General features: G+C 36.1%; 1 protein-coding gene across 2 annotated transcripts in view; it reads right to left on the minus strand.

The window, feature by feature from the left end:
* Window positions 1-15,916, minus strand: part of LOC136835695 (VWFA and cache domain-containing protein 1) — a 60,545-nt gene that overhangs the window by 24,490 nt on the left and 20,139 nt on the right. For both annotated transcript variants that reach the window (XM_067099551.1, XM_067099547.1), the window contains exons 9-14: window positions 15,363-15,533; window positions 14,304-14,528; window positions 9,840-10,076; window positions 7,891-8,043; window positions 5,134-5,312; window positions 158-359 (exon numbers count right to left, since the gene is read on the minus strand). In XM_067099551.1, coding sequence (XP_066955652.1) covers window positions 158-359; window positions 5,134-5,312; window positions 7,891-8,043; window positions 9,840-10,076; window positions 14,304-14,528; window positions 15,363-15,533 — 1,167 coding nt within the window. The remainder of the gene's footprint in view (window positions 1-157; window positions 360-5,133; window positions 5,313-7,890; window positions 8,044-9,839; window positions 10,077-14,303; window positions 14,529-15,362; window positions 15,534-15,916) is intronic.

Consider the following 15,916-nt stretch of genomic DNA (forward strand, 5'->3'; position numbering starts at 1 on the left):
TCCATACCTTTACACTTAAGTAAAATGAGAGGTTTGTACAATTCATGGACACATGCTGTATCTATAACCTACCATGGTGAATCATGTCATTGATGCACATTAAAGAATATACTTTCCAAGTCCTCAAAATTAAAATCTTTATTAGACTTGCACTTACCAAGACTAGCCATTTGATTAAAATGCCGACACACACGAGCTTCACTTGGAGAGAGAAGATCAAGCCGATGAAAGAGAGCAGAGGGTGGCAGAGGTGGGACATTTCTACTTAACCTTTTGTGAGGCATACCCGAATTACGCCATACAACAACAAACACCCAGCCAGATGATAAGGAACGACGCCACCAAAAATGAAGTTCACTCTGTGTATAATATAGTTGATTAATGAATCAGCACACTGATATACTGTATATGTAAGCAAAAAAATTTCAGAGCTCTTGAAAGGCTGCCAGGAAAAAAATCTCTGATCATCTACAATGTTAAAACTATAATGCAACTTATATTTTCAAAACTCAAAATCAGAAAAAGGAAATTCAATCATGATAAAGTGTAACCTTGATCTGAATAGTGAAACACTGAGAATGAGAATGGATGGATTAACATCAACCTAATACATATATAACATCCCACTGAGTCATTTCCTATTACAGGGTATTCATAAAGGAAAAGTATGCACACACCAACTCTTCCTGACCAATCTTATATCAGGTAAATGTATAGCACATCACCATAAAACTTGTTTTGTCAAATACTTTTCTAACAATCTATATACATTACATTTCACCAGTGTGCACGTACCTAATATGAACGCATTGTTTATTAATTTGATTTAGCAAACTGTACAGCGTAAAGACATATCTCTAGGGATCTGAACCACTGACCTATGATTTGCCAAGCAAACACCACCTTTTTGGAAATTTGAACTGATGACATGATTTGCCAGGCCACCACTACCCCTTTTGTGACAAAGTGGATATACAGTAGTGTTGGCCTGGTAAATCACACATAAGTGGTTCAAATCCCTAGGAGGATGTTTGTCTTTATCATCAACTTTAAGGTGGAATTGCTTGATTATATGTACTGTGCAATGTTGCAAAAAACACTCACTGAAAATAGTTAATGAAGGTTTGTCTAAGGAGACCTAGTGTTTTTTACCCATGTTCATTTGCTGAGGCCTGATTATCATGTTTGTTTCTTGAGAGGTAGTATGCTATTATTAAATATGTTCTTTCTTGTGACATTCTTTCAGACATACCTTGTTACAACCAAAACAAACTTAATAATGGGTATTAGCTGATTTTTTCAAATTGATATTTGTGCTTCTGTAGCCCTAAACATATAAAGGATCTTATACATAAACTTTAAAACTTATGCATTGTAAGTTTTCACATTTCTACAGCGACTGTCACCAAAAAATGATTCTACATAATTTTTTTATGAGCCAACACTTATCATGGGTATTTCTGAGGGCAGTATTTTGGAATCTGATGTTTTCAGTCTGCCAACAACATGACTTCATACCAGTTGCTCTCCATTAATGCAAAATGAAGTGGATGGTCAGTGAGTGATGCGTAAATGCACTAAGGCTGAACAACATCAAAACCAATTGTAAAATGGAATAAGGACTAAACCCTGTCAAAAGCAAGACTTTTCTGACTGATCAATCTTGTAACATGTTCCTGTTCTAAGATTCACTGAGTCTCTGCAACACTGTGCTTAACAAGAGCTTCAAAGAAATGGGACTGCCATGTGAAAGGACAGTTGCTCTAGTGAGAAAACCACATTGGGAGCATGGCTACACCACCACATCAACATTATTCACGAGACTACATACAAGGCAGTATTGGCCACAACCAAAGCTAGCAAGGGACAGAACCATGACATGTCTAGAGAACAGAATTTTTTTCCTGTCATGAATCATGTCACGAATAACATTAGCCAGACCAGATCCATGCTAGTCCATGACCGACCTAGAGTACACTAGTCTTACACCATATTAGACCTGCACCTCACCAGACGCCTCATTTTGGGCCTGCAATCTGTGACCAAGCTGTCGGGACCAGGACACTCCAACCAAGAGAGCTAGATTTGAGAAGTTGGAATAGATCCTTCTAATGATTTCATCTACAAATGATTTCTCCAATGATGGAGACCTTTTGGAGACCCTTTGGCCCTGCAAACAAAGCTTCTTTCTTGAGTCCCAGGATTGATCTAATCAATCTTTGTTACAGGGGCAGCAGATGCCTAATAACATGGTCTTGATGACAGAACCCAAGGCAGATCTGGAAACAGAGGTTTAGTTCCTTTCTTTTGACCTTCCGATGGATAATACCATCAGCCCCTCTGCTTCACTAATGGTCAACTTCAGGGCTAAGAAGAGTGCTTAGTCCAACAGGAGGTGCACTCCCATTCAATCCTGCTACCATTACCACAGCAAAGTTTCTTGATATTGACCAATCATGGAAATTTTGATAAACTCTCCATTTTCAATTTAATCAGTCATAAAAGTTTTAAATAACTATAAGTTAATAGATAAAATTTCAATTCTGTTATTAAAGACAAGCACTTTGGGTTATGTGGACTCAGTAATTTGGTTAAACTCTTAAATAATAATAATCATCCGTTCAATCTTTCAGTCAGTCATTCTGAGTAGTGACTTGCACCATGATGGGAATCACTCTACAGCCATTACCAAGATTTCTACTCTTTTTAGTTTTCTGTAAGAGAAAATGGTTGAGATGGCTCTTTGTCTGTCTGTCTGCACTTTCTCTGTCCTCCCTCAGATCTTAAAAATTACTGAGGCTAGAAGGCTGCAAATTGGTATGCTGATCATCCACCCTCCAATCATCAAACATACCAAATTGCAGCCCTCTGACCTCAGTGGTTTTTATTTTATTTAAGGCTAAAGTTAGACATGATCGTGTGTCTGGCACCGCTATAGGTGCAAACACAGGCCACCACCAGACCGTGGCTGAAAGTTTTATAGGCCGCAGCTGTGAGTTTCATGGGCTGCGGCTGAAAGTTTCATACAGCATCATGCGCTGTACAGAAAACTTCAGTGCATTTTTTACTTTTCCCTTGCCAATACAATGGACACCAGAGCTGGAACCAATAAGATATCAACAGGAATGCTCATCTTAAAAGGCGTTTGTGCCATTAAGACTTTAACTGCTATTCTAAGTGGGAAGCAATGAGAAGGAAATTTTCTTATGCACAGTAGCAGCTGAGATATCTACTCTCTTGCAGGAACTATGGTGTATGAAATGACAATGACTGGACACTGTGACCTCAAGCTTTGAGCCAAGACAGCCCTGAAACTTCTGAAGATCATACCTTTCAAAATTCAATCTGTTGCGATTAGAGCTCCTTGCTTAGGGGCTGAGACAAATGGGAGCTAAGAACTCACAAATTTTTCCTAAAAACAATTGTATAACACATGAGTAAGAGTGCCCAAAATACCAAAGAATCCACATTAGAAGATTCACAGTGACAAGGATGTCATGGAAGTTTCAATGTCAAAGGTCATCAACCAAACCAAGCTGATCATCAATTCCCATCTAGTTGTATACTGGAGGAGATATGTTCTGTGACTTTCAGTCTAAAAAGGTACATGGTATTACATGGGCAGAGGTGCCTCAAACTTTGAGACTTAGTAGTCCATCTGAGGGAATAGAAAAATTACATGAGAAAGTCCATAACTCTGTTTAATTATTCTTGAACTTACAAGTAGATGTACTTTTCATAACCCCTGGTAGTAATCTGTTCCAAAATGAGATTATCTTATATGGGAAGAGGTTTCCAAAGGGGCTGGTGTTGAACCTTTTTAGTTCTATTTTACATTTGCTGGATCCAGTTTGGTTACTACTTTAAGCAAATAGAGTAACTTAAATGATTCAATCCACTGACCACTTACCGTATTTGCCAGCATATAAGACGCACCCTCACATAAGATGCACCCCTATTTTACAAGGATATTTTGTAGAAAAATTTTTTTTTTTGTAAGTTTCATCATACATTTATTGAAAGATATTTTAAATTGATTTTGTATGAAAAAATCTATGATGCTGTGCATGAAATAAAATATTGTGAGAGTATACTGCAATAAAGTATGGACTCTGTATGAAATTTACGACAAATACACATTTCTGTGTTACCGTGACAGGCCACCAGGGCGGCGCTATTATTTTGTTTACATCCACTCATTGCAAATGGCTGACAAGCTAACTGCCAACATATCATAAGCAATTTTTTGTAAATTTGTGATAACAGACTGATAATTCAGCTTGTTTTTAATATTTTATTATTAGTAACCCAATTTACTGTAATAATTAGGCTTGTTTTTTTAATGTTTTTTTTATTAGAAACAATTTTTGTGCCTACCCAGTACTGTATGCTCGCCGTGGGCTAGACCTAGCCTAGCTATGGCACTTGGTCTTTCATCTGTAATACAGCCACATTGGGCGCAGGGCAGTTTTTTGATACGTTTAAAAATAAAGAAGTGCTTCTAATACACTGGCAAATACGGTAATTGATATTTTTACAGAGTATAAATTGAGGTGTACTAGCCCCCTCTGATGTCCAGGGTTTTTCGATTGATAATATTGGTATGGTTGCACTTACCTGTAGTGCCTCTCATGCATTTATATGCCTCCCTTCTAAGGGGGGTGTAATTTGCATTAAATGAAGTTAGTATTATCTCAATTTTCCTGGTAATAAACTTTTATTTAATGTAGCCTAGTATTTTCCAGACTTTTTAAAAGATTGGAAGCAACTACTGTACTGACAATAACTCCTTAATCTTCCTTTTCCCAGGAATTTTAAATCTCCTTGCTAACATCTTTTTTCTCTAGGTTTTCTAGCAACTCTTTTACTGTGGTTTCACTAGCATTGCTGAGATCCTTTCTGTAAGTTAAAAGTATACCTCTACAACAATATAGCCTCTAGACTGGTAGTTTACAAACTTTGTGCAGTACACTTACAACCACTATTCCTGTTCCCTAAAAGGAAAATATAGCTCTTTTTTACACTAGTACTGTGGGCTTGCTGACAATTCATATGACATGAAGTTAAAAAGGTCAACATGGAAAATATGTCATGGGGATGGATGTTCATAAGAATATCTTCAAATTTACTTACCTCTCCAATTTGGTCGTATAAACTTTGAGTAGTGTATCTGTGACCTGAGGAGAGGTTAACCAGGTCATCTCTGATAATATGAAAACCTGGTGTTTGTTCAAGTAGTACAACATCTGTAGGAATTAAAGGTAATGACCATCTTTCTGGACGGCCAAGTCTGGGATGGCTCAAGACGTTCCCTAGAAGTAGAAAATAAATACATTAATGTCCCCATACAAATACCTCTAATGATACAAAATTAAAAATAACTGTTTTACAAATACAAGCATAAGTTTATCAATGTTATAATGACTAAGAAGGTGTAAATTAGCTAAAAGCTGATTCATTCAAGATAAAGTAATTTCTCTAGTGAGAATTCTCTCATTAGAGGAACCTCTTCCTTCAATTGCAATGAGCGTCAACTGCTGCCCAGTGAGTTGGAGCAAATGTGTTTAAAATAAATCAGAGGGGTTACATGGAAGAATTCACCACAGACTATTCTTTTATCATGTGCAAATACCAGGATTCAAAACCATGCTTTGTTAGAATGACATCTTGGTAAGCATGACAACAATTAACTTTGTCTATGGTATATTTTTCTGTTGAGTTCAGATTCTGTACTTAAGAGTCAAAATCAACCAAATCTCTACCATGATGACTGCTATGTTTGTAGCACAGAGCTAATGATGTGGAAGTTTATGGCACAAGGAGTTTATCCCCAAATCCGCAGTTTAAGAGTGAAATTGACAAGGTCTTTTTTTTTTGTTATCTGTAGAGCTACTAATGATTTATCCCTAAATAATAAGGATATATTTTGTTTACTCTATTTATCCAAGAGTTCTTGAAATTTCTGATACCGATAGGAACTTACATAAAGCAGGCTTATTTTAAACATAGATATTAAAGCTAGTAATCATACATTTTTCACTAAAGTATATGATAAAAGAAGAGATTTTAATTCTGAAATATCAAAATTTTATTCATTCAGGTGGTTTCCAAAATACTGCCACCAATATTCCTATACCTATTTATTTTCAACTTTAATAAGTCCATTTTATCTTTTGTATACTTTGCCCCTTGTATATCTTTCCTCAAGCACTTTGCTATCCAGAATATTCTCTCTACTATATTGACATTCTGATTCCATTCCCCCTGCTTCTTAGCCTTGCAGCCCCCTTTCTCCTTTCCTAGTACTGCACACAACTCTAATCTCTTCCCTGTCTGTTTTCTGCAAAAGCTTGAAGACTCTCGCAAGTCTCTTCTTTTCAGTTATTATTATTATTATTATTATTATTATTATTATTATTATTATTATTATTATTATTATTATTATTATTATTATTATTATTAAAAAATACTCATAGTAGCATGGGTCTTAAAAAGGAGAAGCAAACCCACAGTTATGCATTATTATTATTATTATTATTATTATTATTATTATTAATTATATTCAGAAGATGGACCCTATTCATATGGAAGGAGCCCACAGGGGCCACTGACTTGAAATTCAAGCTTCTAAAGAATATGATGTTCATTAGGAAGTACGAGAAGGTAAAGGGAAACACAAAAAGAAGAGATCTCACTTATTAAAAGAAAAAATAAATTAAATTAATAAATAGATAAAAATGTATTAAAAAGCAAGGAGAATTGCATTAGGGCAGTAATGCATTGCAATTTTGCTTGAACTTTTGAAGTTCCAACTGCACGACATACTCAGGGATACTGTTCCACAGTCCAATGGTGAGAGGAATAAAGGACCTCTGGAATTGAAAAGTTCGACAGCAAGACACATTTACTGCATATTGGTACTGCTGTTTAGTGAATCTGGTTGCTCCCAGCAGGAAAAGGGGATTGAAGATCAATTGTGAATATGAAAGATGTCTATTATAATACAACTTGTGAAAAAGTGACAAACAAGAGACCATTCGTCTGTGGTCCAAGTCATAACTACTAATATTAGGAAACATAAACCTACAGCCATGAACCACTCAACCTAAAAGAGATAAATCCTGGCAGAAGCAGACATCCACACTGGAAAACAGTATTCTAGTAAAGGAAGCACAAATGACCTAAAACATGTTGCACTGATTTTATCACTGTTTTATATACCAGGCCTTAAGAACAATACCTAACTTCATGCAGCATTTGGTAAAACTTTCATTAGATGTTTCTCAAAAGTAAGATGTGAATCAAAAGTTACACCCAGAATAGATAAAGCTTCAGACTCATTCAGCAAAGTTCCATCCACCTGAAGGGGAGGATGGGGTGGGAAAATCTGTACAAGATCTGCTAATCAATAGTGTTTTCATTTTACTGGAATTCAGCCTTATACCCCATCGACTACATCATTATTTGATTCGGTCCATGTCCCATTGAGGCTGAAGGCAGCTTCACTTCTCATTCCACCACCATCTCTTTTTGCCTCTAGAACCCTTCACTGATGTCACCCAGCAAACTTCTACTGCCTTTTGTATGTCCTCTTTCAGTTGTTGCCACCAACAACTTTCAGGTGCTCTGTTTGCAGTCACTTTTTCTTGATATCACTCTTTAACTTCTTTACTTTTCAGCTTCCATGCTTTTATTTTATTGACTGGTTCTTCCTTCATCTTCTTTCTATCTCTCACTATTAAATTAGCTCACAGCAATCTATTGCTAAGTAAGCCTCATCAGATAATGCTACCAAGAATAACTACTGTGATAATAAATCCTTCACTGTAGCATGAATCATAATCCAACAACCTAACCAGAAGTTTACTAACATAAAGAGGCAGTACTTACCCTTGGAATCAATAGCAAAAGCATATGACTGAGCAGGTGAACTATAGTGTGTGACATCTTCAAGAAGACTAGCCAGAGGAACATCAATACCGATTATGCCCAACAGAGTCCCTTCACTTGTCTGAATACTCTGGGTTAGAGATACAATCATACCTAAAAGATGTAAAAGAAGTAAAATTATTCTATGATTACACATTATAAATGTAAAACTCAATGCAATCTTTACACTATATTAATAAACAAAAAGGTGCCTTCATGAAAACAAAGTGACCATAACTCAAACTAAATTTATAATCTATCATTATTTATGAAATTTTCTATGCACACAACAAAAATTAAACAAAACATCCTATCATTACAGATAGATTTTTCTTTTGTAACATACAAATTTTGTATTATCTAAAATAAAAACTAATACATTATTAAAGTCTATTACTTTAGTATTACAAGCAGCAGACAAATTTTAATATAAAAAAAAAAGCACTTGTACCTCTACTACCTCATCTACCTTCCTCTACCCAGCTTTACTCTTTACTGACGGGTCAGGAGAAAGGATGAACCTTTGTGTATTCCTCAAAATGCACAATTCCTTCAACACACAAGATTTTGATGTGCTCATATATAGTAACAAAGCACTGCTTTACCAAAGCCAAATATTTACTTAAATAGGAAGATAACAAGTGGATGGGCAATTTAACAGGTATGGCACCATTAGAAAATAAATAAGCAAACTTTAATACTGCAACTAACTCTCTGATAAGAAATGTGATGGCTATGAGATTGGTGACAAAAAGGAGACTCAACTTTTGAAAATGACCAATTGAAATTGTTTTGATGTTTGTTACAAAATAACCTTGTTTTGATGTTTGTTACAAAATAACCTGAGTACAGTAATTACAAAAAATATGCCTACTACTGCAGTCTTAATGTTCCCAGGATCAACAACCCCTTGTCTACCATGAAGAAGAAGCAGATGGTAGTCTCACCACCCAAACACCATCTGAACCTTCAGGGAAATAAGGATTAATAAACTTACTTTTTTTGCAATGTCCAGCCCTGCCAAGGTCTTTTCTCCAGTCTCTTTTGCTTTTTTTTGCCATTTCCATCTAAAATAGTTTAACTGAACCCTACTTCCATTTACTGCCTGTGTAAGCTAAAAAAAAAAAAAGGGTGAATTTTACCCATATTACAGTATTTCAGCCGCTAATACCAATGTTGTTAACCGGTGGCCTAAAAAGTAATACTGCAGTATCAGGGAGTAATGACAATACCTATTTGATATCCTAAGAATATAGCTTTTTAGTAGTGTTACTTCACCAAACAGTATATCAAAATAATGTTTGACTATATGGGGTTTGACTGTGTTGTGATTGTACAAGGTAATTAGGTGAGCTCAGTAAAGGCCTTATGCCAACATCTCATCTTACATCCTGGTCCTCATATTTTCAGGGCATTTAAGTCAACTTTGCCAAGTTTATGTACACATTTTCTTAGTACAGTCAAGTAAATATTACTATCAAATGCATATATTACTATATTATATTATATTATTCTTTTCCTTCCTGCTATTATTACCATTCTTCTTATGTTTCTTCCAAATAATTTTATTTTTAACCTTTGTTATGCTGCTCTGTTCTTCTCCTGCTATGCTAATCATCTCCTGTTTTTATTATTCCACTTTACATTGTGCTTTGCTTTCCTGCATCTTACTTATATTTTTTGTTCTAATAGCAGTAGAAGCAATTTAACTGGTAATGAATAATGTAATGCTCGACAAGGCGTAAAAACCAGTGAAAAATGTCTACAGCTACAAGCCACAAATGGCAAATATGCTACAGTTTTCTTGAAAAGCCAAAGGAATAACCCACCTGATACCGTAAAGCTCTAATTTACTTACAGTAAGAATGTTAGCTATAAAATTATACCATGTATCTAAAGAAAACACTTACCTCTACTGTCCTCATCCCAATATGGTTCAGAAATAACAAGAGCTTGGGAATTTGATTTGTAGTCTTGAGGTTCGTGCACTGCATCATAAAAATTGTTGATTATTGGTCCAACACTTAGGGTTGAGTCAAACTCTACAACTCGCCCTATCTTCGGAACTTTTGTTGTTTTGATATGGTACTTATCAAACTCCTGGTATGCTATAGCTTCTAAAAACTGTTTATGTACGGACGGCTCACCTGCAATATAATAAAAAATACTTCATGTTACATTCAATCTACAAGAAAAAAAAGAAACGCTCTTATTTTAAGTTCTTTATCAAAAACACTGAAAAACTATAAAAATACAAATTTTTAAGAAATCTTTATTTTTACTAGGTATACAAGCCGTATCTTTCATGAATGGAGTCTTCCAGCACATCTCATGCTTTAGCTGTTACTAGCTAAAAAACAAAAACCTATCAGATAGGCTCAGGTACCATTCTGACCTCTGCTGGCCTACCTTGGCCACTGTGTTCCCAGCTGCACTTGCAAATGGTTGTTTGTGTGTGTCAAGATAGCACTGTGATAGTGTTCTGTGTGTTAACCAGATTCTGCGTTCTTGCAAAGATTTTTCTGTTTTGGTGCTGATACCCAGAGTAGTCTTGTGTTTAATTCATGAGTATCTTGAGTGGTGTGTGTGTGTGTGTGTGTGTGTGTGTGTGTGTGTGTGTGTGTGTGTGTGTGTGTGTGTGTGTGTGTGCATATAATTCTAATGTTCACTAAATGGCAAATATGACAAATTTTTTAAGTAATTTGTATTTTTCCTAACATACAAACCTTCGGTTTACATATGGGAGTTGTCTCCAAGACCAGTAGCTGTTGTGTCTATGGTTCATGTTCCGTCTGTCTCTGGGAGGGGGAGTCAGGCATTTATATGATCCCTCCTCTCATTCCTGTTTTTAAAGATCAGAAGTCCCAGGAAGCTTTCTCTGAAGTTCCTTTGCCTCCCTTGCTCTTTTCCTTGTCATACACTTTATCACAGTTTCACCATCTTCTTTCTTACCCTTCTAGAGACATTGGGAGGAAGAATACAATGTGACTGGAGAAAGAAGACTCCCCATTAGAGCTGCAGCCCACAAGCCAAGTTCAGCCAGTCGTTTCAGTTTGGGTGTGTGTGCTTTGTTGCTGTGTGTCATAGCTTCAAGAGCTACTTCATTCCACCGCCCGGCTTTCAATGTTGGATTTGCAGAAGTCGAGCCTTCTCCTTTGTCTTTGCTAGGCCACAACTGTGTCTTCCCTAGACATGCCTCCCCCACCGTACATCTGCCATCAGTGCTGCTCCCGCCCAGATCGTCGTCTTTCCCCTTCCTTCCGTAGTCCTTCGGGACACGGATGAGCGTTTCTTCAGTGCCAGAGTAGTTCCTAGCGTTCTAAGACTGCATTTTCCTTAGAGAACAGTTCCTAGTTGTCATTTTCAGCAATGCCACCACAGTTCCCGGACGTCTAAGCTGAAGATACGTTCTCCAAGGAAGGAAGAATTCCCGGCCGTGCAATGTTACACGACCTTGTTTTTTGCTTCATGTTGTATGAGGAAGAAGAGAGAGGCCCGAGGTAGGCACATGTAGCCTTGCCCTTGCCACAATGCTGCACAGCTGTGACTTTTTTGACGTAACTGCAGTTTTCCGATCATCCTTAGCCAAAGATTTGTTCTGCAAAGATGAAAATGCACGTCTGTGCAGATGATGCATGCCTGTGCAGATGTTGCACTGCTGTGTCCTTTCTACAATTGTTGCACAATTGAGATACAACTCTCTTTGGTTGCTTTCACTGCTTTCTTCCATCCCCTGTCTATTGGAGTTTCTTCTACTTAGTTTGAGGAGTGTCAAGTATGTGGAAGTTTCTTCATTCCTTCACATTTCCGCTCAAAAATGTTGCCACGGCAGGGCCACACCCCCATCCACATTCATACAGAGGTTTAGAGAAGAACGAGACAGCTCTTCTGAGAGTTTTTCCCCCCCCTGTTCATGTGAAGGTTTCATAGTGGATGGATTGCTCCTCAGAGAATGTGTATTTTACAAACGTTATACCTACTATTTTTAAAGAGAGAAAACCTTTCCAAAAAGATTGGTACCAATAGGATACCACAAGAGGTTACTAAATAAGGGTGAGCTATCACAAGAGGCATGGGGATACCATCTCATTTGTTACAGCTTGGTAATCTACCATTATACAAATCTAGCCTACAGTGTTTTGAGATTTAACCCAGCAGTTTTGTGAAACTGCTTTATAATAAGTGCAGTATTAGGATTCAAGGCTTTGGGAAATATGCTTGTTTACATTTTTATGAATATCAAAGCTACTTTCCAATTTCAGAAAGTTCCACAAAAAAAATAACCTTAATATTCTACATATGGTAAACAACACATTGCAACAAGAAGAGTTCCTTAAAAACATTTAACCCACCATAAAACTGGTGGAAATGTATAAAGCTTTACAGATCTTTGGATAATCCTATATAAATACATCATCCACTTGACCCAAGGTCCTTTGGAGCACCCTGTGGAACTGGCAGAGGGCAAGATTGGATTTTGTGTGTGCATGTATGATTTTGTTTTTATACATTTACAGTATTCTATTCTCAACCACTGGAAAATTTAGTGGGTAACTAGGCATTACAACTAGTTGCACAGTTGGTTGTTTGTATTAATAATCAATCCCTTTACACTTGAGGGCTGTTACTTTGTTCTATGACTTTTGATTTGTTCTACATTGCTTTGTGTGAACAGGCAGTCTCCGGTTTATGACAGGTCTGGCTTACGATGTTCCGAGGTTACGACGCTTTTCAAATATATTCATCAGAAATTATTTCCCAGTTTACGACGCACGTTCCGGGGTTATGACGCTTACGACACCAATCCGACGGAAGAAATATGGCTCCAAAACGGCAGAATAATAAAAAATTGGAGGTTTTTGATGAAAAACTCAATAAAAATGAAGTTTAAATCATTTGCAATTCACCAAAAGCATTAAAAGTAAGGTTTTCTTTGGATTTTTTATGATTTTCGACGATTTTTCGTGTTTACAACGAGTTTCGGTTTACGACGCGGCATAAGAACGGAACCCCCGTCGTAATCCGGGGACTGCCTGTATTTCTAACACATCCTGTTTTGTTTAAGTAACATTATGTTATTCCTTTGATGATTTGTCTTCAGTAAATAAATAAAAGTAGTCTTTTACTTCACCCCAACTGAGGCACCCTCAGCACACAGAGCAGTATTAGGGTATCCCGAAAGTCTTAATATATGAAATGCCATACTCGTATAAGATAATTACAGTACAGTCGACCCCCGCCTATCCGCTGTTCTGGATTTCCGGCTTCACCTATTCGCGGTTCTGGATTTGCGGCTTCACCTATTCGCGGATGGCAAAACAGCATTAAGGAAAACCTAGACTAAATGCAATTCAGAGAGAGAGAGAGAGAGAGAGAGAGAGAGAGAGCACGTGTGTGTGTGTGTGAGTATCATGAGACCTATTGCAACAATCAAACTTTTTCTTTACATATGAAAACTGGACAGAAATTTTTGAGTCTTAAAAATGAGAGTAGCCATGAAAGACAGTTAACTGAGAGATAAAAAATAAATATTCAAATCACCAAGAAGTTCATGCAAAGGTTCTTGACCTAAAAATCATGCAAAACATGAATAGGAGATAAAATTGAATGCTGTTCGTCAAATCTAATAATCTTCAATGCAAGTTACCACGAATTTGTTTAAAAAAACAAATAATATTACTCAATTTTAGCAAAACCTATATGTAAATGTAAACTGCACAAACTATTATGCATCTTGAACAGGTTTTCATTTCTTATTCAAGTATTTCTATAGCTTGGTATGAATAACAAAAATTGGGTAATCTTTTACTAGTATGCTCATACAGTCACAGCTTCGAGAATTTATCACTAAGTAATGACTCTAATAACACTATCTTGTTTTCCACTTCAAAGGTGAAGACTTATCAGGTGTTTAAGTGGAAAGTAAAATAAAATGTTAGTCAATTCTAACAGCACATGTAAACATCCAGGCAAAAGAACACAAATATGCTCTGAAGTTATACATACAGAAAGCAATTAAACCATAGCGTATGCATTGTCAACACAAGTGAGGGTTTCACCAGAATATAAAACATGTAATAGCATCTCACCAATAAAAGAATTACATTAGTAAATTGAACAATCACTCAATGATTATACATATGACAGAATAAGGAAACAAACTGCATTAATGAAGCGTAACTTTAATTACTGCATCTGCCCTTTAGCAGCATCAGTCAGAGAAAGAGAATGGGAAGTTACAGCCTCACTCCAACCTTAGGTAGCTCAGCCTTAATCATGAATCCCCCTAAGTAAGTCACTTTTAGTTTACATCAATTTTAGAACTTTAATACTCATGACAGCAGAAGATAGAGCGACAAAAAATATATACTTACCATAAATAAGCCCAAGCCCAAAGGCACTGATGACAACCTGGGATGTAATAGCTTGCAACTTATTTGCCACATTTCTTAAAATTGTTCGAATTTTCTCTTGGGCTCCTAACACTCCTTGACTAACATAAACAAGTAGCACCGATGCATCTGTAGAAGACAACTCTGAAGACCAGTTACTTATTACATCAAGGGCAGTTGTCAAACCCAAAGTGTGGTTAGTAGGTTCTGAAATGAAAAAAATTCAAAACTGAAATTAGCGCATTTCTTTTTTAAACAATTTACAGTACAGTGTACTGATAAAACGAAAAAAATTATATGTCACCTATGCATAATGCCTGAAAAGGTTGTTTAGCTTAGTGTTGATATCTCCCATAAAAGAAGGGGCTTTTCACAAAGTAATCATCATTAAAATAACTCTAAACAGAAAATAACATAAAATGCTCCAAAATTTTCCTTACATTTTTATTTGCAACAACAGGCATTATTAGTAATGATATACAAATCCTTTATAAGGAAATACTGTATATCTTTTTCATGTTAAAGAGTTTACAAATTTCTACAAGTTTATAACTTTCAAAAATATCTGTTTAGGATTAAAACTTTTTTTTACAGCCAACTTAAATGCATCAGTGTCAAAAATATAATTTGTTTTCAATTTTTACCATGTTACACAAAAGTACATTTCATCAGCTTAAAAATAAGACCAAAATCAGCATTTCGTTAAAATAAATACAGTGACCAAAATCTCCAAGGGTTAAGGCATCAAGGTTGGCAACAGACTTAAATCTTTAATTTTTGAGATCACAGGATATCATAGAGGAGAATTTGTTAAGATTTATGATGTTCCTAATATAATTCAACATATCAAGTACTTTAGTAAATTAAAAATCCCTTCCAAACCTACTATGAATTCTAGTACAGCATTTGGTGTCATTCAGTTATTTACAACAAACTGCAGATGAACAGAAAGTATAGCTATGATGAAATAATGAAGAGATCCATTTACTATGGTTTCTGTTAAAATGTCATTTAGTTCCTTGATAAAAAGCAAAATCTTACCATCTTTTATCTCAATATAGTCAATGAAATGCCTGACAGTTTGCCTGACATCATGTGTTGCAAGTACCAGACTAGTTCTCATACAGGGGGCAGAAGGCATGGATATTGTGTTTGCAACACCCAATATTGCAATGTGATCCTTTGATGTGAGAGTAGAAATTATTTGGTGACCTGCAAAGATAGAGCAAATGATTCATTAAGCGTTAAGTGGTTATGACCTTATATGTCATGTAAGTACATGAAGATCAAAAATAAGCCTGCATGAAGATAGAAGGAACTCCCTGATTAACATTGGGAAGCAAACAAGGTTTATCAACATTTACCATAGATTTAATGGATTAATTTGCATGCTTCTTTATTTCTATCTATGCCAATCAGTTTTTTAAACATTACTTTAGTTCAGAATAGTTGCTACATTATCATACAGGCAAGAAACTACTACTGGGATGTTGTTGTCCTTTTATCTCGCAACTTTGCATGCACAAACCCCATCCTTTATCTGACTTGCTGCATTACGTTATCCATAAAAGTATTAAACATCAACAGAGTCATAC

This window comes from Macrobrachium rosenbergii, chromosome 4, assembly GCF_040412425.1.
Source record: "Macrobrachium rosenbergii isolate ZJJX-2024 chromosome 4, ASM4041242v1, whole genome shotgun sequence".
Taxonomy (NCBI): Eukaryota; Metazoa; Arthropoda; class Malacostraca; order Decapoda; family Palaemonidae; genus Macrobrachium; species Macrobrachium rosenbergii.